We start from the raw sequence: 27,916 nt of genomic DNA, 5'->3' as shown, positions 1-27,916 counted from the left end.
GTCAATCAATAGACAAAACTTGGTCTTGATAACACCAATAAAAAAAAAGGGGGAGAAGGCTATGTCAAAGAAAAATCTGTTGCATGGTCATTATGTCATACATCAAAATGAGATTTATTGAAGGTCTAAATTTGGATTGCAATATTTTGAAACTTTAGGAGGCCATGTAAAAAGAAAGATGTTGAAAGATATAAATGTTTATACATGTATTAATAAATGTAATAAATATACACAGACATAAAGTGCAAAACAGACAAATTAAAAATTAGATAACAATTAAATATTAATCTGTCATTTCATATCTTTTTTCCTCTTCTTTTTCTGAAACAAAAAAAACATGTATGAGAATAATAATTCTATGACCAAATATAAATAGGAAATAGGTGCATGTGAAAGATGTATGAACATATCCATGTATAAAAACAAAAAGTTATAAATAAAATGTCAATCAAAGTCATTTGTAGTTTTTTGGCCCCTTTTATGCAAATTGGTAATGACCTTAACCCCCAAAATCATTCAAAACCTTTCTTTTGAGGTATAGGGCCTTGTGATACAACTTCATGCTACAACTTCATAGAGATCCATACACCTATTCTCAAGTTATTGTCCTAAAACAAGACAAGAGGCTGTCACAACGACAGCAAACCGGATTTATTAATATTTATTTGTGTCCTGGCAATATCACAAGAACCATTACTGATGAATGGTGAAAGTGAAAATCGTCAATATCAAATTTGACCTCCATTTTGTCATCAGTATCAACATATTAAAATTTGAAAAGCTTAGATTGAATGGTTCATGAGTAAATGCAACAACTTGAATGGAAACGCCATTTTACAATCTTTCAAGAACCATAACTCCTGAACGGTAAAAGTCAAAATCGTCATTATTGAACTTGACCTCTATTTTGCCATCAGTAACAACATATAAAAATTTCAAAAGCTTTGGTTGAATGGTTCATGAGAAAATGCACGGACAAGACTGGAAACACCATTTTTCAATCTTTCAAGAACCATAACTCCTGAACAGTAAAAGTCAAAATCGTCTTTATTGAAGTTGACCTCTATTTTGTCATTAGTAACAACATATTAAAATTTGGGAAGCTTTGGTAGAACAGTTCATGCGTAAATGCACGGACACGACTGGAAACTTCATTTTTCAATCTTTCAAGAACCATAACTCCTGAACGGTAAAAGTCAAAATCGCCATTATTGAACTTGACCTTCATTTAGTTGTCAGTAACAACATATTAAAATTTTAAAAGCTTTGGTTGAACGGTTCATGAGTTAATGCACGGACAACATTTGATTGACGCCCGCCCACCCGACTGCCCGGCCGCCCGCCGTACATCCCCAAATCAATAACCGACATTTTTGTCACAAAAATCCGGTTAAAAATTGCATGTTTTTGGCACCTAATTCTTAATCAGTTGAGACAATGACCATCCGGACCAATCCCTACCTTCCTTTTATGATATACAACCTTGTTGTTCAATTTCATAGAAATCCGTACACTTATTCTCAAATAATTGTCTGGAAACCAAAGGTCATAACATTATTTGAACACAAAAAATATGTGGTTGTATAAAAAAAACAAATATGACAAACATGAACCAAAGACAACAACTGAACTTAAAGATGTATGGAACATGTATAAAAACAAAAAGGGTTTTAATAAATGTCACTCAAAGTCTCTTGTAGTTTCTGAATTTTTTAAGAACTTTACTTACTATACCTACCTTTACAATTTCTTGCTTCCTATCCAAATGAAGGGAACATGTGTATTTCTAGCATTCATTTATAATTCTGACGCAATCTGAAAAGGGCAATAGAATAGTGTTGATGAAACTGTTTATTCTATTTGTACAAAGGGTAAAGCAATAATTCATATGAGATTTTACTATGTGAATCTGTACTGCAAAGTAATACAGATCATAAACAATAACAAATTTCTTGATATTTTGAAATACAATAAAGTTCAAAATTTATTTTATCAAATGATAAAAAAAATGTATTAGCAGTTCAAGTAATTTTCAAGTTTTTGACTTTTCTACAATTTGACTTACAAGTATGCATATTGGGTGTTGTATGTTGCAAGAAATCAAGTGACTGTTATTGTAAGAATTGATAAAATCATGTTTCAAACTATTGTCTAGCAACAACGTTTTACATTGTATAACCATTCTTACTATTCATTGACAAATAAGAACGAAATAAATGTGGAATGTGTCTTTGGGACAGAGATAATGCCCACGCTTGCATATCATATAAAGTTATAAAGGCTTGGACATATCTGAAGATAGGTAAAAGTGAAGCCACTCAAATTTACACTCGATCTGAGCTTTTGGTAATAAGTATTGTGTATAAGTTATTATAAAAACTCTAGAACAATAAAAGTAGCACCCCAAAAATCACACTTAATTTTGTGATAATAATAATTGTGTATAAGTTTCATTGCATTTGGTTGAAGCAATCTAGAGATAGAGAATGGAAACAAAAATTCAGCAATTTTTCCATTGTAAAGGGGCATAACTCTTGAACAGTTTAAAGTTTGGCACCAAAATTTCAACTTGATCTGTGTTTTGTAGTCATTAGCATAAGTTTCGTAACATTTGGTTGAGGCAAACTAAAGTTTGTTTGTACGTAATTATTGTGTTCATGATGCCAGAAAAGATGTATGGACATATACAAAAACAATCAGTTCTGAAGAAATGTCACGTTATCTGTATTGAATGCTAAAGAAGTAGTTCCTGAATTCTTTAAAAACTTAACTAACTATACAATTGAGAAACATGATATACAAACCTTTAAAATTTCTTGCTTCATGTCCAAAGTTTGGGCTCCAAATGTGAATTTTTAACATTCAAATACAGTTCTGATGCAATCAGACTCTGAAAAAAGGCAATAGAAAAGTGTTGACAATCGTTTCCAAAACTAGAATTCTTTGTCTTTAATGTTTAATGGTGTTGGCTAAATTGTTAATTTTAACTGTATAAGGGAACAGCAGTAATTCATATGAGATTTTACTATGTTAATCTTTACTGCAAATAAAAAGTCATACATGGTATTTTATATTGAAGCACCATATATCAGGGTTTAAACATGTTTTAATGCCCCTATAGCTACTTCTTTGGTGAAATTCAGTTGAATGCTGTCCGACAGAACTCACTTACCAGTACATGAATGTAATTTGTTCTCGTGTGGCAAGTTCTCATTGCAATTGTCAATCTGCATATTTTATATTATCATGAATACCTTATTGTGATTCCATATTAAAACAACCATACCAACAATATAAAATGTACGGTACCCATTATTGACAGTAAATAAGTAACTGACCTAATCACTCAAATTTAACATTAACTTGAGTTAGTGACTGACCAATACCAGATGATGTCAGATGTAAATGTCTATCCATTCTATACACAAAATGTGGATCACTATCGTTTTTCTTTATTTGAAATATTCAGCTTTAAACAGTTGAATTATGCTATGACATTTATCAGATTTGAATATTATTTTGTATTAAAAAAAGACCTTCTTACCCAACACTGAGTTTCCAGTGAAGATAAAGACCTGCTGATCACATCTAACATACAACATACTGAGCTTCAATCATTCTCTGTTGGATACTGAAATATCATAAATGTGTTTTGTTATATTACAAAGAAATATTCAAATCTAAGAAAAGAAAATTATAATCTAAGACTTACAACACTTTTTTTTATTAACTTATCATTATTTTGTAGCTAGCCCATCATAACAAATTAATTTGTTCTCCATGTTTTTCTTCCAATTACCATTAAAACTAGCACATGTGGGTTCAAGATCATGTATTTCTAATCATGATTGTATACCTTTACTTTTGACAGGTAAAAACCAGGTGCTCCGCAGGGCGCAGCTTTATACAACCGCAGAGGTCGAACCCTGAACAGTTGGGGCAAGTATGGACAAAACATTCAAGCGTGATACAGCTCTGAATTTGGATTGTGATCAAATTTTTGACATTACATGGTTTTTTTTACACAAAACAAATGTCAAGATTTTACAAATCAATTAAAGATTTCTTCTTATTTAAATCTAAAATTAAATAGTTGACACAGCATAGGTTTCTGACACAGAATGAATGTGGTCTAATGAACTTAAAAGTTTTTTTTTGCCTTTGAGCAATTCACTATGCTGTTGAATATTAATCCTCTCAAAAAAATGTTTGAAGAAATTTTCTTTTTATTTATGAAATCTGAAATGAGAAAAATTTAACCCCCCCCCCCCTTTTTTCACATCCCCGTTTCCCTTTTTCCAAAACTGATATCAATTCAAATTTCTAATGGAGTTTGCAACAATAACTACTCTTTTAAATACATCATAAAATATTAAAATGTAAAATAAAGTGCTTGTTATCACTGAATGGTAAAGATTGGTTGGTAGTAAAAGTGAATATACATTGTTTATTGTATAAAACAATAAAAAAAACTTCATCAGCAACATTTTATATTGGCAAATTTCCAATGAAGTTATTTACATAAAGTTATTGGCAAATAAAAATAGAAAATGACATCATAGTCATGTCTGGCAAATTTCCAACATACATTATCTAAAACATTTTAGATAAGATAAGGAAAAAAAGCTTCATCAGCAACATTTTATATTGGCAAATTTCCAATGAAGTTATTTACATAAAGTTATTGGCAAATAAAAATAGAAAATGACATCATAGTCATGTCTGGCAAATTTCCAACATATATTATCAACTACTATTCTATACAAAGAAAGATAACTCCAATTGAAAATTAATTGCTATTGCACAATATTGTGCAATTAGATATTTCTTGCTATTGTGCAATACTGTGCAATTGAAAATTTCTTGCTATTGCACAATACTTGATATGGAATCCTGATTTGGACCAACTTGAAAACTGGGCCCATAATCAAAAATCAAAGTACATATTTAGATAAAGCATATCAAATAAGCCCAAGAATTTAATTTTTGTTAAAATTAAACTTAGTTTAATTTGGACCCTTTGGACCTTAATGTAGACCAATTTGAAAACTGGACCAAAAATTAAGAATCTACATACACAGTTAGATTTGGCATATCAAAGAACCCATTTATTCAATTTTTGAAGAAATCAAACAAAGTTTAATTTTGGACCCCCATTTGGACCAACTTGAAAACTAGGCCAATAATTAAAAATCTAAGTACATTTTTAAATTCAGCATATCAAAGAACCCCAAGGATTCAATTTTTGTTAAAATCAAACTAAGTTTAATTTTGGACCCTTTGGACCTTAATGTAGACCAATTTGAAAACGGGACCAAAAATTAAGAATCTACATACATAGTTAGATTCGGCATATCAAAGAACCCCAATTATTCAATTTTTGATGAAATCACACAAAGTTCAATTTTGGACCCTTTGGGCCCCTTATTCCTAAACTGTTAGGACCAAAACTCCCAAAATCAAACCCAACCTTCCTTTTATGGTCATAAACCTTGTGTTTAAATTTCATAGATTTCTATTTACTTATACTAAAGTTATGGTGCAAAAACCAAAAATAATGCTTAATAGGGCCCCTTTTTGGCCCCTAATTCATAAACTGTTGTGACCTCAACTCCAAAAATCAATCCCAACCTTCCTTTTGTGGTCATAAACCTTGTGCTAAAATTTCATTGATTTCTATTTACTTATACTAAAGTTATTGTACGAAAACCAAGAATAATGCTTATTTGGGCCCTTTTTTGGCCCTTAATTCCTAAACTGTTGGAACCAAAACCCCCAAAATCAATCCCAACCTTCCTTTTGTGGTCATAAACCTTGTGTCAAAATTTCATAGATTTCTATTCACTTAAACTAAAGTTATAGTGCGAAAACCAAGAAAATGCTTATTTGGGCCCTTTTTGGCCCCTAATTCCTAAAATGTTGGGACCAAAACTCCCAAAATCAATACCAACCTTCCTTTTGTGGTCATAAACCTTGTGTTAAAATTTCATAGATTTCCATTCACTTTTACTAAAGTTAGAGTGCGAAAACTAAAAGTATTCGGACGCCGGACGACGACGACGACGCCGACGCCAACGTGATAGCAATATACGACGAAAATTTTTTCAAATTTTGCGGTCGTATAAAAATGGAAAAAAAACACTTTTTTTAAGCATAAAAGTTCATAACAGGGAAACGTAAAATCTGAAATTTATAAAAATCGAAAGGGAGCATACGTCAATAGATATGAACTATTCACCAAAGTTTCATTTAAGTTGATGGAAGCATTTTTGAGTTATTGTCTGCAGACTGGAAAATCCCCCTTTTTTTAAGGATAAAACTTCATAACATGGAAACGAAAAATCTGAAATTTATAAAAATTAAAAGGGAGCTTACGTCAATAGATATAAACAATTCAACAAAATTTCATAAAAGTTGGTGGAGGCGTTTTTTAGTAAATGTCCGACGTGTGGACAATGTTGGACAGACGGATCGACGGACAACGGTATACCATAATACGTCCCGTCTTAGACAGGAGTATAAAAAAGTGTTGAGGGGTTTTGTCAATGAGACAGTGATTGAATGTCCAGAATTTACAACAAAAAAGCATCTGCATTGAATTGTCAACATACAACCAAGGAATGTGAAAATGTGGTTTATTTGCAGGAACACATTTCTAAGCTCTGAACGAAACCTTTATCATATCATAATCTCTAAATGGCCTTCTAAAGAATGACAAAATGGACTGTTAGGTGATTGTAGTCGTGATACATTAATAGTAATCATTGTAGGGTCAGTCATCATGTAGGTCAATGCAATCATTGCGTTGATTAAGGAATACAAGGGTGCAAAAGCTGGAATGTCATGCCTGCTTTACTGATGATGATTGGATTAATATTGAAAATATTTAAGATAATAGTTATACTACAACTATCCCATAAACTTATCAATGATCTATGTAAATAATGTTCACCTATTGATGATAGAAACTGGCCTACTTATGAAAACTTCAGGTTGACCAAAGAACAATGAAAATTTTAGGTTAACCAATGAACAATGAGGTATATCCCAAAAAGGTCAGATAAAACTTACCCCAACTGAACTCACATCTCACGATCATTCCATACACCAAAAATTGTTGACAAAACAATTATGTTTAAGGGAATCAAAATAATAAATTTCTGCTCCAACTTTTACTCACCTGCACATTTTCTTTAAATTCTTGCTTGTCTAATTTAAAATGGTTCTTTTTTCAGTGCATTATATAATTGTACATTGTACTGTAAAACTGCTGCCAAGGTACATAAAATAATATGTTATGTTTGATTAGGCACAAACATGACAACCTTTTTGTATTTCAATTCAATTTGGTAATGAATGTCTAATATCACAATTAATCATATATTCAAAAGTAGTAAATACAGAAGTTATGAATATTTGATAAAGTCTGGTGTTTAGTGCTCAACTTTGATGTGGAGCCTTTATCACACCCCTACTCGGATTCCTCATTTATGACAGTAGTGATTATGACTTAATTTACATGAAATCCATGTTTAATGTATGCAAGCTTCTAATCCTTTTTGTATCTCTTTCAAATAAATCTGAATATTAAATAGTCGGGTCCCAACTGAAACGAATTACATCATTGTTTGGTATGTGATGTCACAGACATCCAGCTTTCATATTTTCTACCAAAAGTGATGAGTAAAGCTCACTTGGCCTTTTTGGCCAGGTGAGCTAAAAAGGTCAAGGTCAGATGAAACCTGTCAGACTGAATTGTACACCTTACAATCATTCCATACAATGTACACTAAATACAACTAATCTTTTATCTATAGCAACTGAGAAACTTACCAACCACAAAAACATAACATTGAGCAATGAAAAATAAAAATTAGGTCAAGTTCAGATGAAACCTGCCAATAGGAAATGTATACCTTACAATCATTTTATACACCAAATCTAGCTGACCTTTGCTTATAGTATCTGAGATATGAACTTTACCCCGAAGCATAAATTTGGTCACTGATCCATGAAATGAGTCATTCCCCAAATGATATGTGATACTTGCATACTTTACAAATACTTTTTCTGTGTATCCTCCTACCATTATAAACAAATGATGATGTAGATTTTAGTGTTAATGTCTCATTTTACTTTAGTCTCATCCTCACAAATTTTGTATTTTCATGCAATGCAAAATTCATTTCCTTGTTCAAGTCAGTGTTTACCTGCTGGTAGCTGGACTGTGCTATATTTTCTTTTTAACATTTACAGCAAATGGTCTAGATAGGCAAAGGTTTATGCAAAAATAAAACTGGGTTAACGTCTACAAATTTTACCAAGTCAGGAACTGGCCCCATCTGTTATTCATGTTGTTTCTTATTGGTTTGTATGTATTATTTAGTAATCAGGGATTTGTGGTTGACTTTGTCAAATTTGCTGTCATTGGCATACATTTTACAAAAGTTTCTGAAGGACTTTACTGGAATTATCCCCTAAATTTGCTCAAACTCTTTGTTTGGTTAGTATCACATGTCCTTAGTATTGGGCAAGATCGACATAAGTTGCAGTAGCAATAAGAATTACCCCGAAATCCACTACGTTAATGATAAAGGTTTTAAAATTCTGAATATTTTATTGTATCTATGACAACAACACTAAAACAAAAAACAATTAGTATGATGACAGTAATGATTTTATACATGAATGATAATATGAAACAATTAGGTAAGCAAGTCCCATGTTTTCAAGTAATTCAAAATAATGTTTAAAAACAAATGTGGTAAACTGAAAAATCAAAATATATTTTCACTTTAAACATTTGTTCAAAATGAAAAGTGTTCAGGGCTTTTAATATTCCCTTATAACATCTATCCAAGGAAGGCATTTGGTTTTAAAGTGAACTCAATTCAAAAATGATTTTCAGTTTCTTGTTGACCATTTAAAAGATTTCAAAACTTTGAATGTGTCTAAATATAGAATTGTTTTAAGGTGCCTGCCTTACAGAGGTATGTAATGTTTAAATGGGATAATCAGTAAGTAACAACTACTTGTTTAAATACAAAATACCTTAATTATAACATAAAAAATAGTGCTGTCAGAGTTTAGGACTGTTATATGTTCATAAAAATATACACTGCCAAAATGTTTTTGTTTTTTATGCAAATTCGATCTGAAAGGCCAAAAAAAATGTTTGATGTAGTTAAATTTTTAAGTTATAGTCCCAGAAAAAACATTCTTAGATGGTTTATAAAAAAAACAATATTCAGGAAAGAGTACCCATTAAGAGAGATGATCTTTTCAGTTACATGTTAACTGTAGACTGTAAAAAGGTATGAACTAGCTCCTTTAATAAAAAAAAAAAATACATGTCTATAAAAACATTGTGTGAACCATAGTTAAAATTGCTAATATAACATACAAGCATAAATTTAGATGGGCTCCAGACATAAAGATATGGCACGATATAGAAAACTTAATGAAATTTGATTCAATACCATTTGATGTTGTCTATTAGGTTAAAATATTAAAATGTACATTTGCTCTAATTTTTGCACCTTAGTATGAACTTAATCATATGTTAATTTCAGTTTTCCACCTGGGATTTTAATTTGTCAAGTCAAAATATTTTGTCAAATTTCTTTTGATAGTAGTTATCTGTAATTTTATTTTGATTATATGTGTCTTCGTGGTATAAGAAGTCAGTAGCCTGCTGGATGTCACATTGGTCATGTATTGTAAAGTATTTTGTTGTAGACTTTCCTCTTCAGTATTGTGTCTGTCTGTATACAATATCTGTCAAGTGGTGAAGTCACTATTGTCTTGATACTCAATCATAAACTATTGTCGGTTCATCATTATTAAGTCCAATGCTGTGAGTCATAAGGGTTAAAAGTCTTAGTCTTCCTCCAGCTGTCACGTAAAAATGTCTGTGGATAAAAAGCATTAAAATATGAAATATAATATTGTAAGCATACAAAATAAGATTAAAGAGCTAAGCCTGTCATAATTTGAAAAAGCTGCAATATATTTTTAAGGATATGTGACTACATAAATAGCCTAAAATCAAATATAAACAGGAATCTGTGTCAGCATGACATAAATACCAGCTCATACATACTGTATTTCAATGTTCAATGAACCATGAAATCAGAATTAAAACCCTCATTGGCAAATAATGTGAAATGTTCATATCATAAGGAACCAAGACAAAACAGAACTGATATTATTTACCCCAAAAACTTGTGTGAATGAATTTTTGAATTGTCATCCGTCATCTGTGGGGAAAAAAACTTGGTGTTTATTTTGATAGGATATTGAGCATAGAAAAGCAAGTCAATGCTGTCACCAAGTCCTGCTACTTCCAAATTCAGGACATTGGTCAAATGTAGCAATATATACCAAGGATGCCTGAAAACTTTAGTCTGTTCCCTTGTCACGTCACGTATTAGACTACAGAACAGCTCTGCTATATGAAGTGAATGCTAGTTTAGTCAATAAGTTGCATAGAATATAGAATATTTTTGGAACATCATATTATAAATAGTTGATGATACCCTAATGGGCTGTAAACTAATATGACCTGCGTTAAATTAGAAAAAATGTAAGGATACCAATACTGTCATAACTCATGAGTATTGATATACATGTACATGCTCATATTGAATCATCTTGATAATGCTTTTCATTATAAAATAAAGTTTTAAATGATAGCTGACTTTATATGCAAACAAAAAATGTACAGAAATGAAGATGGATATACTTTTACCATAATTCAGTCAAATTATTTCTTAACAATATAATGAAAATTGCAAAAAAAATAATATTGGAAAAGGATAAACTGACCTTTTAATTCTCAAAGCTAAATATCTATTTTCTAGGCTACTAAATCAATTTGTATGGCAACACATAATTGTAATTTGACTAATACAGGTGGTTTTTCAAAAAATCATAAAAGCATTAAGTTTATGAGATCAGCCTAGAATTCTTTTATTCAAACTTTATAACTTCAAGTAACTTCAGTTTATTATTTTAACCATTACTAACTACTTTTAGGTAATCAATGAAAGAAACAAATAACAATACAAAAGTATTTGAATAACTGACAACTTATAAGCATGCCCCTTTTCAGTGGATTAGTCATGTCAGGAATGTGAAATTGTTTAAAAATCTTACAAGTGCTTTAAACCAGAATCTATTGGGAATATGAAGGAATTGCCAAAACCTGACAAAATGTACATAGGCTTCTTACCTTCAGGTTCTTTGTTTTTTATATGGTTCATCATCAAAATCTTTTCTTGTTGGTTCTGCTTCAATGACTTTCAACCGATTTCCACCAATGTTTTGTCCATGTAATAATTCTATGGCTTTCATAGCAGACTCTATGGTTGCATATTTAGCATAACCATAATTTCTTGCTAAAATAATAAATTTAATGCTAGTAAACTTAATATCAAATTTCTGTTTCGTGAAGTCATTTTTAAGCCATTTTACAGCTTCAAACACAAGTTGAACTTTAATATTTGTCATAATGTCCTGAACACCAAATATTTCAGTTTATTCTCTTTCATATGCAAAAAGCATTTTTACATCAGAAGAATTTCTACCCAACTATTTATAATTCTGAATAGTCATGATTTAAACAAGGTAATCTTTTGTGTCCATATTTAGAATACTGAGGAACAAGGATCATCAAGAATTTCTCATAAAATAGATTAAAATCTAAATAAGATCAATTTATGAATAACAGTATAGTAGTTCTGTATTCAAATTCAAATTATTAACTTTGGCTCATCAGTATAATCAAATACATGTACAGTGTATACATATGGCATATTACAAACAATATAAACAATATGCATAATCAATAATAGGTGACGTCAGAAGTTTCATCAATACAAAATATCTTTTATTACAATATACTGTTTCTTAATTTAAAAGAGAAATGTATATATACTTTCCTAAATTATAAAGCTGTTTTGTGTTTTCACCAGACAATAATTATATTATCAAATGTTTCTACTGATGAGAACACCTGTATTAAAGTAAAACATTTTCATCTTTTTACAAAAAGTTATGTGGCATAAAATAACTGGTATAAGTTTATTACACGTTGTAACTGGAGCATCAGAAAATCTAAACATTTTGTTGAACTTTACCTGGTAACAAATAAACATCTATCAGATTTCCCATTCTACAGAATGCATCCCTTAAAATCTTTTCAGGTGTTCCTGATGGCTGACACACAATAAACAATCTCTTTGCAACAGGTGTGTCATCAGGTAACATCTTTTTAGGAGGGGGTAGGGGTATGGGACAGTACCCAACTCTCTCTGTATCTTGAGAAGCTTGCTGTCCACCCAAAACTCGATCTGGATTAATTCCTGCATTTTCTAAGATCAAAGCTGCCTAAAAGTCAAAATCAAATAAAGAAATATTTCACATCAGCCATTATAATCAAATCAATTATCATGAAAAACATCTGAAAAATGGGTTAGTTGACTTTTTAAGAAAATACATTTTTATTTTTGATGTACCGAAAATTTTGGTAAATTTGGAGCTTTCTTGAGTATCATTTTAAATGGCTGATTCTGTATGCTTCTGGGCATATTGACATTTTTCTTCATAAGGAGTTTTGTGTGGGTTGTGATGTATGTAAATGATATTTTATCTGTAGTTTTTCTTTGGTATGTTCTGCCAATCCATCTGTCTTGTTGTGTCAATGGCTTTGGTTAGGATAGTTTCCAGATAACTTTCTTTAAGAATATTTGTATGCTTATTCCTAGTCCTTAGTGAGACTACAGATTTGTCTTATTCATGGGGCCTGGTTGTATGGAATGTTTCCTAGTCCTTAGTGAGACTACAGATTTGTCTTATTCATAGGGCCTGGTTGTATGGAATGTATCCTAGTCCTTAGTGAGACTACAGATTTGTCTTATTCATAGGGCCTGGTTGTATGGAATGTTTCCTAGTCCTTAGTGAGACTACAGATTTGTCTTATTCATGGGGCCTGGTTGTATGGAATGTTTCCTAGTCTTTAGTGAGACTACAGATTTGTCTTATTCATGGGGCCTGGTTGTATGGAATGTTTCCTAGTCTTTAGTGAGACTACAGATTTGTCTTATTCATAGGGCCTGGTTGTATGGAATGTTTCCTAGTCTTTAGTGAGACTACAGATTTGTCTTATTCATAGGGCCTGGTTGTATGGAATGTTTCCTAGTCTTTAGTGAGACTACAGATTTGTCTTATTCATGGGGCCTGGTTGTATGGAATGTTTCCTAGTCCTTAGTGAGACTACAGATTTGTCTTATTCATGGGGCCTGGTTGTATGGAATGTATCCTAGTCCTTAGTGAGACTACAGATTTGTCTTATTCATAGGGCCTGGTTGTATGGAATGTTTCCTAGTCCTTAGTGAGACTACAGATTTGTCTTATTCATAGGGTCTGGTTGTATGGAATGTTTCCTAGTCCTTAGTGAGACTACAGATTTGTCTTATTCATGGGGCCTGGTTGTATGGAATGTTTCCTAGTCCTTAGTGAGACTACAGATTTGTCTTATTCATAGGGCCTGGTTGTATGGAATGTATCCTAGTCCTTAGTGAGACTACAGATTTGTCTTATTCATAGGGCCTGGTTGTATGGAATGTTTCCTAGTCCTTAGTGAGACTACAGATTTGTCTTATTCATAGGGTCTGATTGTATGGAATGTTTCCTAGTCCTTAGTGAGACTACAGATTTGTCTTATTCATGGGGCCTGGTTGTATGGAATGTTTCCTAGTCCTTAGTGAGACTACAGATTTGTCTTATTCATGGGGCCTGGTTGTATGGAATGTTTCCTAGTCCTTAGTGAGACTACAGATTTGTCTTATTCATAGGGCCTGGTTGTATGGAATGTATCCTAGTCCTTAGTGAGACTACAGATTTGTCTTATTCATGGGGCCTGGTTGTATGGAATGTTTCCTAGTCCTTAGTGAGACTTCAGATTTGTCTTATTCATAGGGCCTGGTTGTATGGAATGTATCCTAGTCCTTAGTGAGACTACAGATTTGTCTTATTCATGGGGCCTAGTTGTATGGAATGTTTCCTAGTCCTTAGTGAGACTACAGATTTGTCTTATTCATAGGGCCTGGTTGTATGGAATGTATCCTAGTCCTTAGTGAGACTACAGATTTGTCTTATTCATAGGGCCTGGTTGTATGGAATGTTTCCTAGTCCTTAGTGAGACTACAGATTTGTCTTATTCATAGGGCCTGGTTGTATGGAATGTTTCTTAGTCCTTAGTGACTACAGATTTGTCTTATTCATGGGGCCTGGTTGTATGGAATGGATTTGTGACATTGGTAAAGATGTACATCTACTATAACTATAGTGTCAAGAAAATTGATTTCAGTGTCACTTGTTAAAAAGTAATTTTGGGAATCAGGCTTAAATTCAAAGAAAATAAGTTTTTGTAAACTTTTTTAAAAACCAAAAAAAAGTCTGAAGTTTATATGTTTGTGAGTCAAATGCAGTGTTTACACATTCTACAAAATCCATAGAACTTTACTTCATAACAAGGTTAAAATATGCCTTTTTTTAGACTCGGTTAACTTGATTATGCAAATATCATTTCAATTACCTAGAATGTTAATTAAAAATTAAACTTTTACAAAGTACGTTTAATCACAAACATACTTGTATAAAGTTATCAATACAGTAACAGTAACAGTGAAAAGCATGCTGTTATGGCTTTCAAAAATATTATTTTCTCAAACATTCTTTAGATTAATTGTCAATATGACTTGATAAATCAGAACAGTAGTATACAAACCCTTCTGAACATGTCATTCCCCTGTGCCTTTCCACCTCCATAACCAGCATAACTACAAATAGAATTTTAAAGACATTAAAATATCTTCTGTACACCAAATATCATTGATCTATCATTTATACTGAAGTGGTTCTTATAAGAAAAAAATTAAATGTTTATACTGATGAGAACACCAGAAAATTTCAAAGTAAAAAGATTGTCTTCCCAACATTTGTCACAATCAAGGCAATTTTATTTTTTCCAATTATTGAAGAGAGAGCATTGTTTAAGGTAAATTTGGCAAACATTTCAGTATGTCTGATGAGAACAATAAACAGGAAATACTCATATCTTATACTCATAGGCATCACTCTTGATCGGCATGGATTTTTAAACTTGTCCACTATATTTCTGAATTAAACAGTTAATCCTATCATACAGGTTTTAAAAAAATTGGCAAGAATTGTTCACATGCGAGTGCTATCAAGACCAGACCAGCGCACAGATGGACGCCTGGGATTTCTGTGTCCCCTGGCAACGTATTGCACAGAGGACAAGAACAAAATGATCTCCAAAAATAAAAGTTTCTAATGATTTTCTTTTCTGACACCTTATTATCTTACATTACAACCAGTATAAACATTATTCTAATGCAATTTGGATGTAACAATTTTTTTCATTGGCTAAAAGTTGCCGTCAAATCCACAGTTGACCAGGCGTAACTAAGGAGGGACCTGCCATTTTGAATTGATGAATCAACAAATGTTCGATTACTTCTATATAATCGAAAATTAACAACACCTACCTCAAATTCGCCGTTTTAATGTTATTTTATTCGAATTTGAAGCGTACAGGTAACGTAATAATCTCAAGTTTGTAAGTTTTCATATGTATGACGTCACGTTTAGCCATGACGTCTTTGTGCCAAAATCATTCATGAAATTTCGCGGATTTTTTTTTATTTGACAAATTTAGACATTTTTTCAAGTTTTATCATATTTTTTTCTTTTTGTAATGCATTAGAATCGGAATAACAGTACTGTAGTTGAAGAGTTGCCACCGTCAATTTTGATTTGACGGTCGTAAATCTCCGTTTTACTGTCTTCGCTACGCGTCGCCAGTAAAACTGCATTTGCGACCGTCAAACCTACAATTGACGGTGGCAACTCTTCAACTACAGTACTGTTATTCCTTAATTATAAAGTTATGTATTAATAGTATGCTATAACAAATTTGTTAATATTGAAAGGCTTTAAATTGCATCAAAATACCTGTCAAATCCCATGCTTGACTGTCCTAAAGAACGTAGATCAGGAGGTCTTTGCTGCTCATCTGCACATCTTACTACTAATGGACTACCAATGGGGTACTCAAAACCATGCAACTTATCTCTGGCATAAGAAGCACACTGAGGGCTGGTGTATCTTGCAAAAGCTTGTCCTGGAAAAAGTAGGTCAATGGTTTTTGTACATGTTATGATAAAAAAATATTCACTTGTGTCAATAATATACATGCAAACCAACTGGACTAACATAGTTATTTACAATAATGCATTATAGTTTTGTATTTAATAATAAATAAATAAAGAGATGACTTAAGCTCACTCTGAATCCAGTGGTGTAAAAATTACCTGTAGCTTCATTCAAGTCACAATACTCCAGTCCTGGGATGATACTGAATAGACGTGTTAGGTATCCTTGGGATAATCCAATTGGAGCTGTAATATGAAGTCGGGTTGATCCTGTACTAGGGTATCTCTCTAAGATGTCTAAAGGACCGCTTGCTGAAATTAGATACAACTACAGTGAGTACCAGTAACTCTTTAAACAATAAACAGTAAAAAGTGTGGTACTCAATGTCTGTCTTTACTGGTGACTTCATAACTTATATCATAGTAAAGGAAGTCATGTTGGATGGTTGAAAGCCTTATTGATAACAAGTCTGATTATACCAGGATGTGCATTTCCCATCTGTAACAATGATTTCTGAAGGTTAGTCTGTGTTAACATTATAAGTTTTTCTATGTTGGCTACACTCTAATTTCTCTGTCCTAAAATCTTGAACCAATTCGAAGTTAAATACTTAGAAGCTTATTAAATAGGTCATGATTAACTGATATCAAAATGTTTAAATAGCTGTTAATACTATGGATTATTTGTGTGTGTGTACAATATTGTTTAGGGGTGAGGAAAAATTCATTTTGGTGGATATTTGATTTTGTGGTCTTATCCAAGTCTGCTTACTAGCTGATTGAAAATGGTTACTTCTTCAACATTGAAATTCATGGTTCAACTTTACACACAACATCCATTAAACAAGTACCCCATGATTAATGAATTTACAATACACAATGGTTGATCGATTGTTACTTGTCTAACGGTCAGTGGCATAATGGTAAAACTTGTTATAGGTGACTTACACACCTTTGCACACAACAATCATCAAATAAGTATCCCATCAATAATAAATTCAGGGTACACAATGATTAATTGATTGTAGCTTGACCAAAGACCAGTGGCATATTGGTAAAACTTTTTATAGGTGACTTACAAACAGAGAAACCTCCTCCTCCTCCTCCTCCCATATTTCCTCCAAAGTCATCCATCATCTCGGAATGTCCTCTCTTCATACCTGTCATCAAAATTTTCAAATAATTACTATTACTAGTATGCAATAAAGTACTGATAGTTCCCAGTAAAATAATTTCACTTCTCTGACGTTATATAACAATGGGTGTTGTCATGCATAAGAAAAACTACCGTAGATTTGTCAGAAGGACATGAATGGCTTGCTCCCAAATTTTGTAACTTCTGTGACACAATTAAAGTAAAATCACATACTTAAAATCAACTCAACATGTAAAGGCGTTTAAAAAAGTCTGTATAACAGTTACAATCATGAAAATGTTCAAGTTCAGAGTCCGTAATTTCTGCAAAAATCAGCAAAGACTAAAAACTAAAAAAAGTGTGGTAATGCTGAAAGAAATCTCAATAAAATTGTTGCTTTTTGTCTCATGCTTGTTGAGGACTATCAAATAAGTTACAAATGTAGTGACAGGATCGAAATCTGTATTCAAATGATGAGTGCAAAACACAAATTTTGGCTTGGTTCTACATTTTGCTTCATTAGACAATTTAAGCATCACCAGAAAGTGTTTTGTTGCAACTCCATTATAATTTTCTCAAGTGGAGATCTCCAATTCTAAAATCTTACTTCAAACCTACATTTCAAGTATATTACACATGTCATAAAATAAAGCTTAAAAATCTTTGTTAAAGGAAAACCCATTAATACCTTGCATTGAATCTCCCACACCATGCATATCTCGCATATTATCTCTTCGATAACTCCTATCTTCATACCGACCTCCTCGGTCAGAGTCATAACGACTCCCTCCTCTGGACTCCCTGCCAGAGTCCCTGTATCCACTCTGATAACCAGGATAAACCTCTCTTGGATCAAACATTACGTCTTGATCTCTCTCTTTTTGAGGCTTAGGATCAGCATACTTAGGCTTAAATGCTAAAACAAACATGGACATTATTAATTCTCATCATGACTTATTTTTATTAATATATAAAATAAGACTGTTTGAAGCAATGACCCATGTTCTGCATGTAATAAATATGACTAAATATCAACTAACCTAAAAAAAAAAATTTGGTTTGTATCATTTTTTAACCTTATTTTTTTTTTTATTGTTGTAGGGATTTTTAAAGTTAATTTTAGTTGTTTTATAACCAGTCAGGGAGAGTTGGGGGAATACTCACTAGATTAATTCACCATTCCAGCATATTTTTGTGTCAGTCTTCAGTGAGGTAATGATCAGTGATTGGTGTGCTCTACTTGACAACAGTGTTGATTTCTCATATTTGAACATCAATATGGAATTGAGGCGGGTAGAATTTGCAACACTGTACGGATGCTTTAACATTGTAGACAACTCAACAATATGTATAGTTTGCTCTTCTTTTGTTTGTTATATTAAAATTATAAGCATTTTTTTTGTTTTAAAAGATAGTTTTTATAGATTTTGTGACTCAACCTCATGCTTGCCTCAAGTGTGGGAGTACTAATTGTTTCTGAGTAAAAATATTGTGCCCTAATAGGGTGACATTTCTTTCTGTGGACTGTGACATTGAGAACAAGCATGTTAAAATTCTGGCCATTTTAATTTCAAAAAGAAATGCATTAATTCATTTATCATTAACATATACATTACAGTTTGTATATACATGTATGTACCGGTAGGCAGTTTTTGAGCATGGACAGTGAGGATGTACCTTGAGATTGTTTAAATATACATGCTCTGTATAACACTTACATGGATCACATCCTTCAAAAGCCAGAGCAGCATGATAAGCTCTATGAAACCTAACATATCCAAATCCTTTGTTGGCACCCGAATACTTGTCTGTTACCAAGGATACAGAATCAATATCACCAAATTCCTGAAATAACCAAAGATAATCATCAATTTGTTAATTATATTATATATCACTTCAATAAACCTTTATAGCCCGTAACAATGTTAATTATATTATGTATCACTTCAATAAACCTTTATAGCCCGTAACAACAGTTTTTCTGTGACGTGACAATAGTCCTTGTATTTACACTTATAACACTTTCAGGAGCATATAGTTGTTTCCCCATTTAATATGTGCTGCAATTCTTAATTTCCTCTGGCGATAAAGCTGTTAGCAGACATTAAAGGAATCAGATTGATCACCAAATGGCAGCAATTCACTTTGATTTGAATTTCAAATTTAAATAACAATTTCTACCTCAAATTCCTTCCTAAGATCATCCCTGCTATATGACTTGGGTACAATAACAAACAATCTCAGATTCTTCTCATCTTCTTTTGGGTCTCTGATGGATCCTTCTCTTTTACTACTGGCAATCATCACCTGAAACATTAAATCATATAATAATCTGAACAACTTACCATTTAGATCCATAATAAAATTTTAAACTTTAATTCAAAATTTTATTCTTAAATCCGACACAATATGTAAAAGGTTTGAAACTTGACACCAGATTTTCTGCTAATTTTAAAAGAGATCATATAGTTTTCAAGATTTTGAAAAATACTGTCCATGTCAATATTTTGTCAAATAAATGATCTAGATCTGAAATAAAGCATCAAAATTGTTTTTTTTTTCTGAAAGCAGTTTCCCTCTCTTTCATTGCAAAGATTATGTCAGACTTTCAAATGCTTGTAATGTACAGTCTTTAGAACATTCAATGTCAACAGGGAATTCCCCATATTTTCCTACAACAAAATATCAGGAAGCTTTAAAAAAAAAACTTCTTTAATTATAAAATGAATACCTACTTAGAAGAAAGTCAGGCATGTTTATTCATAGAAAAAAATTGCAAATATATATAAAAAATAAATTTTTAACTTGGATAGGGGTCCATGCATGTGTCAGTTGAATGTCACCTCAAATTTACTTGGTTGAGAGGTACATTGTAATAAACAACAACACCCAACTATTATCCAAAACGTGTGCAATACTATGTAGGATCTTTTAATCCATGATTTATTTCATAGAAAATCAGAATCATATGTCTTCTTGTCAAGGCAACACTTGGGAAATTTACTAGAAATTGAAGTTGAAACAAACTTCTCGTTGATGCTTTTTTAGAGTGAAGTTAGGAATCATAGAGTCATAATCTAGCTCACTTTGCCTGGTGTGGTGAGCCCTGAATGCATTAATTAAAAAAACTTTTTTCAACTACTAGTCCGAAGACCAATATTCTGACATTTTTCTTATTAGGCCAAACAAAAGTTTTGCAAAAACTTACTAGTCCGAATGAAATTTTGCTAGTCTGGGGCATCAGACTAGTGGCTAACCGTGGAGACTGAAAAAACACTTGGTAATTAATAAGAATTCAACATCACTTTTCCCAGATCTAACTGGTGTAACAGTTTGATGTTTCAATGTGGCTAAATCTAAAGATAGTTTTAATTAGATAAGGTTCTCTAATTAGTTTTCACCTTTAATGGTTTAGGGTCTCCATCCAGAGATTTACCATTCATCTCTTCCATTGCTAATGCTGCTTCCGATGTTTTTCCATATTTAATGTAAGTTACTCCTGAAAAAGTAAATTCACACATGTATTGCTGCATTGCAGATTCAACAAAAAAAATGAACAAATAAAATGGGCTGAATTTCATGTCTATAAATAAGCAGATACAATGTTTGGATATGGGGTTTCCCTATATTTTCCCCACCAATAAGAACATTGTTGTCAACAAATTTTAGCAAGTGATCATGGATGTGTTTGCAAGATTACTTCTTCTTTTGATTGAATACATCAATCTCAAGTTGTTTTAAAGAAGGCAGTGTCTATGCATACCCGCATGCGGGTACGAACAGTAAAATTGATGTTCGTGCTATGCTAACCCACGTCCAGTTTTATAATAAAATGCCATCGGATCGAGGGAAACGTGAAATATATACAGAATTTGTCGCAATTAGTGAATAAATTGATTAAAACAACTCAGAAGTTTTATAAATATTTATATATAGCCTATAGGTAAGTGAACAGTTTTTTTTCAGTTAATAAATAATAATATTCTTAAAACGGAAAAGTGGGGAAGACATTTCATAGTTATCATGAATTAGAACAGTCGATTAATTTTATACAATTGTATAAAATAAACTTGCAGTCAATTGCAGCTGCAGAGAAAAGAAGAACAAAAATTAAAGAGGAATTAAAGTTTAACAGAGTACATTTTTCATGTTTTCACAGAGGCAAAACATTCCAAACAAATGCGATAGGAAAAAGGCCTAATACAAGGTATTTGTTTTAAAGTGAAGTTTTAAATTGAATTTGCTGCATTTCATTTAGTAGTCAAGTTTGTGTTAAAGTAGTCTCAGGTCAAGATTTTTTTTATGTCAAATACTAGTTTTTCTAATTTAAACCGTTCTTAACCCTTACCATGCGGTGACTGTCATATGACGGGCGTACCCAATTAACCGTTATTTGGCTCCAAATTGGCGTTCCATACTTTTATATTAAAAGTTATGGATGTTCCGTCAACCTGAGGCTATCCATATTCACATTTCTCATGTATAAGTAGCATTTCGAGCACAAATACGGACTTGGAAAATTGAAATTGGCTAAAACTCGGTTTTCTGGAGGGGTGGGCTTCACATCTGTATCTTTCACAGGAAGTTCAGAGGCATAAAACTTGCAAAAATAGTGCAAACCCACAGCCATATAACTACTGATCGTTATTATTATTGAAATACGCATAGGAAACAACTACTTCCGGTTTTGGGTCCATTTGAAGTCAAAAATCGGCAAAAATCGTGACATTCAGTATTTTTGGTCCAAATGACCTTCTGTAGACTGCTGAACCAAGATCAGATTCACTCCGACCTAACAACTGCTGGGGTCAATTCGTTAACTAGGGTCCACTCTACATGCAGGCTACAGCTGGATACCTTTACCAGCATCCCTGGGTCTTCTTGGTCAAGAGAAAGAACGAAAAATAGGCAAAATTGACGATTTTTGCACTAGGGTCCACTCTACATGCAGGCTACAGCTGGATACCTTTACCAGCATCCCTGGGTCTTCTTGGTCAAGAGAAAGAACGAAAAATAGGCAAAATTGACGCTTTTTGCACCTGATGACCCACTTTGGGGCAAATTACCGCCCACCCACCCACGCCTCCACACCCCGACCACCCCACCCTGTGATCACCTATATTAGATTTAACACTTTCACTACTGATTTTATTTTTTCCGCGGGTTTCTGTGGCCGAGGCAAATTTGCACGCTCAGATTCCCCAGCCTGAATTAATTTCGTGACCGGTGCTTCAAGAAAAGTTGCAAATTGAAAAACGTGCTGTAACTCGAGAACGCAGTCTCAGATCGCCTAAACAACTGATACAGAAGTTCAAAAGGTTGCTCTGTAAAAGATTTTCCTAGTGAATTAAAATTAAAACAAAAAATAATGTCTTTACAATGCTTGAAAGATCGATTTTTGTTACCTTTTTAGCTCAATGCTGCCAAAATGTCGACATTCGGATGTACTTTTTTACGTTAAAAATGTGTTTAAACGGATATAATTCAGCAAATCATTATAACCGAGTCTTCTTATTTCTCTTATCACTCGTTTTTTGTCATTTAAACATCGTTTATAGCAAATCCGAAGCTTTTTATCGCTCCTAAATTAACCGTTTGACTTTTCGTTTCCGACCACCATTTGTATTGATGAAAAGACAACTCTGTCAATCGACGAATGACTACTCGTTTTCAAAGTGATAGATCATGATACGATCATATACGGATACCACGGATACGTTGTTGATATTGTAAACACTGGTATTAAAGAGTGTTATTAAACAAACAAGATATGTTTGTTGTTTCATTTTCCCTGGTAAACATAACAATACTTTATAAAAAAATTTAAAAAAAATCTGCTAAAAAAAAAATATTTTTGGTTCAATCAGACATATATACGTCTCTGGTTCAATTAGTCCATGCTGCATATTTTAGAAGAATAAAAAAGCAGAATATAGTTGGTCATGATTATCTTTTATAAGTAGATAAACAAAATGGATTAATTATTTATCAGGGTCAACCATTATATATAAATATACAAGTATTTTTGTAGTTGGTCTATTTTTCAAAGGTTTGGTGTTTTTTCAACTTCCTCTATTACCATGATTACAAATATGCAACAGCTTTGTTCTAGATTTTCTGATTATGTAATTTGAAAAACTTTTAATCACTGAGTATATAAAATATATTAAATTACTATTTTAATTATGATAGATACTTTAGTTATCATATATATGCATGTACATTGTAATCATGTGAAGAATAATCACTTACACAATGAATTTCTACTCTCATTACATATGTACACATATCTGTCATATGTTTCATCCTTTCTTGATAATTCAGTGCATTTTCATTTTTCCCATATCAAGTCACAAAACTTTAGATTTTGATAAAAAATTAAGCAATATTTTCCCATTTATATAATCAGTATTACAATTAACTAAGAGAATTTGATAACTAAATTATGAACTTTCAACAATAAAATTTTAACAAACAACAAGAACTAATTAAATACAGCAAACTTGACTTCTCTCTTTATTGTTCCAGTTTGAAGGCATGTGTGTGAACTTATGTCTAGTAATGGCCTTACCCTGCTTACCCCAGCACAAAATATATATTTATCAATCTTTTTTACCAGCAAACAAGAAAACTGAAGAAATTTAAGGTTGGATGAATGGTAAATAATATGTAGGCATTACAAATTTAACTATCCCAAGTAAAATGAAATATACTTTTTTGAGCCATTGCAAGGTTTTTTGATAATATCAATAATACTTAATGTATTGGTCAGCCACCCCTGTTTGAAGGGTAGTCAACAATGGTAAAGGGGTAGTTTAACCTCTTATCTTGCTAACTGGCCAACATTTATTACACATTTAACTTGACCAATATATATATTATATTAACAAGATTGAGACATTTGTTTTGTTCTTCAGAGTTTCAACTAATGAAACAACAGGTTTAATATTACAGAAAGGATCAACATTTTGTTCACGTAATCAAGTTTCATTTACTATGATGGTCAGAGAAATGAAGGTACCATAAAATATGGGTATACCTGTCCCTAATCATTGTACAAGACAATATTGAGGTGACCATTATTGGATCTGTTAACCAATACAACTTAGTAAATGGTATGCAAGACCAAGAAATGCTTTCATTTCTGATTTGTAGCTCCAAGGCATTTTGTTGTCATTTGGCCTTTGCTTTTGTAGTGAATATGAAAATAGGGAGATGAGGTATGATTGACAATAAGACCACTATCCACCAAAGTTCAAATACAGTGGATGTAAGTAATTATAGGCAACCATATGGCCTTCATCAATGAGAAAATCCCATATTGTAAAGTCAGCTATAAAAGGCCCACCAGACATGAGAAATATTAAACAATTCGACTGAGAAAACTAACTGCCTATATATATAGCTACATGTTCTTGATTACAAAACAATTTATTTAAAATGAAAATGACAGACATGAACCAACAACAACCAGTGAACTACATGCTCCTGACTTGGGACAGGCACATAAAGAGTGTGGCAGGGTTAAACGTGTTTGTGAGCACTCAACCTTTCCCCCTTATCTGGGATAGTGACATAACAGCACCTTTAAAAATAAGTGGAAAGCTTAAAGTTATCAGTTTTGTTGATTTAGAATCAGCAACTTTATATGGATAATCCTTTTCATGAATGCATTCAGAATGCATTCATGAAAAGGATTATCCATATAAAGTTGCCCTAAATCTGACACCTCCTTTTCAGTACCCATGACATGACTTAGCCAAATATTCCCACAAGGGGCAAATATATGTGTAGACTTTTTCAACACTACTAATCTCATTGTTTGTGCCACCAATTAATATTAACCTCCTGCTCCCCTTTGGCTTCCTCATTATTTGACTCATTATAGCCCACACTGTCATCTTTCCCCTGCCCACCCTGACCAATTCTTAACCTTTCCTCATTAAGTAATAAGACCTCTTTTCCGGCATTAATAACATCAGTTTCACTGAACCTGCAAATTCTACATCAGTTTCGTCTGACGACATTTTCACACTGAAATACTAGCAGACGAAGTTGCACTTCCTAAACTGCTTTCAATTTCGTGCATTGTTCTCCCGTACATTCACAGCCCTACCCGCTTATTTCACCCGATACTCAATCAAAGTGTATGTGTCACCCGAGTACCAGCTTTTCAAAGCCATATCTCTGTTCCCTCGAAATCGAGAATTGTTTTTGCAGCAAAGCCATGAACGCGAAAAAAACTTACTTGTCTAGTTCCGATTTGTGGGGGGAATAAAAAGATCGCTATCATATTTATTTAAGATATATTGAACCATTTATTTTTATTGTATAGTTAAAACTACCTAAGAATAATAAAGGGCTTCATCAAAACACAGAAAACAGTTGTACTTCCACTCCTCGTTATCGAGAGAAGCCATTTTGAAACCCCACATGACCTCAAAACGTGTTTCCGGTTCTAATTTTATAAAATAAAATTTTCCGATTTGATTTATTTACCTTTCACAATGTTTTTAATGCTGTTGAAGAACTGAAATAATACCCTCAGATATCGTAGATTAAAATTGAAACATTGATTTCAACTGTTAAGAACGGCAAATAGTGTAAAATTGCGGCTTTTATTGGGACAATATTTATGTATCCTGAAGGATACACTCGCCCTGCGCATCGTGTATCCTCAAGGATACATCCGCCCTGCGCATTGTGTATCCTCAAGGATACACTCGCCGCGAAAGGGTTAAAGGAATCAATATGCTACAGCAACAGGGCTAAGCTCATTTGCATATAATTTGCATATTTTTGCAAAGAAACGAAAATTAGACATTTTCTGAAAACAATTCAGCATGGTAAGGGTTAATATAAAGGATTGCCTACTTTAAGTACATTTCAATTGGAATGTCCTTTCCACTTTAAACTTGACATGACTAAAGATGGACTAAACCTTTTTGCGAGGGAAGCAAAATGTTTATTTGATCATCTTCTGTTTTGCATTTCACTAAAAGATTATTTTTTTAAATCTCATATGGGTATTTTTCAAATTCATTAAAATTTAGTTTTTTAAATTTGCATTTACATTTTTTAATAGTATTCATTTTTATCATGTTTTTCTTTTTTTATAGGGACTGTACAGTTTCATTTTCCACCAGTCAGCATTTAATTTGCATAATTTTATTTTTTAAACAATATAAAAAGGGAGGGAGGGTGGGAAATTTTTCGATCTGAAATTGATACACTGAAGAAATCTAATGTAATGACTAGGGAAAGGAATTCCTTTAAAACTAAAAGGTGTATTGAACATAAATCAAAATCAGTTAAGCGTGAATACATATATCAAACGATCGGCCACAGGGAGTAATTAGAACATATTTTGCATCGTAATTACTAGTTTTTTAGAAAAAAGAAATCGAAATCCCCATATTATCAATATTTTCAGTTTGTATTTCATGTTTCATTTCCGATCTGATGGCATTTTTTTTTAAACGGATGTGGGTACGTGTAGCCTACGAATGGCAATTTGAGTATTATCCGCATGTGGGTAAACGCAGACACTGCCTTTAAAGAATGAGTAACACTAGTCACATTTTTGTAACTAAGGTCAATCAGCGTAAACAATGTCATTGAAAATTCAGTTCTGACATGAACATGTCTCAGCATTGTGGCATCAGAAATTTACAGGAATTCAAATTAGTCTATTTGGAAAAAAATGTCATGTACATGTGGATGCAATTTTTGGTATTGACTGAGGTATCTGTATCCAATGAATTTCTGCCAATATAGGCACACCTCCGTATATGGAGTAAAACAATAAAAGTATCAATAATGTTTATAGACAGTATTACCGAATAAGACTGAATATTCAATTTAGAGAAACCTAATCATGACTTTTTGATAATGGTCAGGTGGAACATCATTTAAAGCATTGATCAGTTTACTAAAATGTCAAACTTATCGTCAAAAAGAAATAAATTTTATAAAAATAACCTTTGTTTTCGTTTGAACGTTTATCTTTCACAACCCAGATATCTTCGATTCCTCCATATCGCTCGAATTCCTTCTGGAACATTTCTTCCGTTGCTTGTTTACTGCATAAAATAAAGAGTCTACTATTGGCAGGGCGAACATCTTCTTGGAGATCTCTATGTCTTTTATCGTAGGGCTGGTAATTCGCCATTTCCACGCTGTTGACCGTTGGAATAGAGTTACTTCCCCTGTAAAAACAAAACTAATAAACTCGCCCTGTACAGATCGACCCAAAAGACATCCACAATAAAAAAAAATATCTCCCAGTCGGGTAGTTGTTTATAAATGAAACTAAATTTATACTTTTGTCCTTATTAGATACAAAAAAAAAAAGCTGAGATAATCCAACAAGGATACCACAAGGATCAATATTGGGTTTGCTGACTGTTATTTGAACTGTACATAAACAATCTTCCAGACGGCTGATATATGATATATAATATAGCTAATGGATTTTGATGCTTATGTATTTTCCGATGACACCAATATCTGTAGGGTAATGAAGAATCAGAATGCCAGA

The 27,916-nt window shown here is 32.5% G+C and overlaps 1 protein-coding gene across 4 annotated transcripts; it reads right to left on the bottom strand.

The window, feature by feature from the left end:
• Positions 1 to 184: 184 nt before the first annotated feature.
• On the bottom strand, positions 185 to 27,592 carry LOC139513504 (RNA-binding protein 45-like). Of its 4 annotated transcripts, XR_011662453.1 has the most exons (15): positions 27,358 to 27,592; positions 20,778 to 20,875; positions 19,558 to 19,683; positions 19,095 to 19,221; positions 18,065 to 18,292; positions 17,321 to 17,401; positions 16,401 to 16,553; positions 16,042 to 16,210; positions 14,792 to 14,843; positions 12,141 to 12,390; positions 11,234 to 11,399; positions 7,181 to 7,270; positions 3,545 to 3,631; positions 2,805 to 2,890; positions 1,739 to 1,815 (listed from the first exon to the last, which is right to left on the bottom strand). XR_011662453.1 is itself a non-coding variant. In XM_071302089.1 (12 exons), the coding sequence occupies exons 1-11, from the start codon at positions 27,545 to 27,547 to the stop codon at positions 11,236 to 11,238; spliced, it is 1,638 nt and encodes a 545-aa protein (XP_071158190.1). In that variant the 5' UTR covers positions 27,548 to 27,591; the 3' UTR covers positions 8,598 to 9,911; positions 11,234 to 11,235. The 4 variants fall into 4 exon arrangements, 1 of the variants encoding a protein (XP_071158190.1); XR_011662454.1 differs by lacking the exons at positions 1,739 to 1,815; positions 7,181 to 7,270 and adding an exon at positions 185 to 321; XR_011662452.1 differs by lacking the exon at positions 7,181 to 7,270.
• Positions 27,593 to 27,916: the final 324 nt, after the last annotated feature.

This window comes from Mytilus edulis, chromosome 2 (genome assembly GCF_963676685.1).
Source record: "Mytilus edulis chromosome 2, xbMytEdul2.2, whole genome shotgun sequence".
In the NCBI taxonomy this organism is placed as follows: Eukaryota; Metazoa; Mollusca; class Bivalvia; order Mytilida; family Mytilidae; genus Mytilus; species Mytilus edulis.
This window is presented reverse-complemented; position numbering and strand designations above follow the sequence as displayed.

Bases quoted from the DNA above. Each gene is read 5' to 3' on its own strand.
- LOC139513504 (XM_071302089.1), bottom strand. From the start codon at position 27,547: ATGGCGAATTACCAGCCCTACGATAAAAGACATAGAGATCTCCAAGAA. The intron at 20,876-27,357 runs GTTATTTTTATA...TTACTTTTTCAG, and splicing joins ACGTTCAAACGAAAACAAAG to GAGTAACTTACATTAAATAT. The intron at 16,211-16,400 runs GTAATTTTTACA...TACTTTTTCCAG, and splicing joins TGACTTGAATGAAGCTACAG to GACAAGCTTTTGCAAGATAC.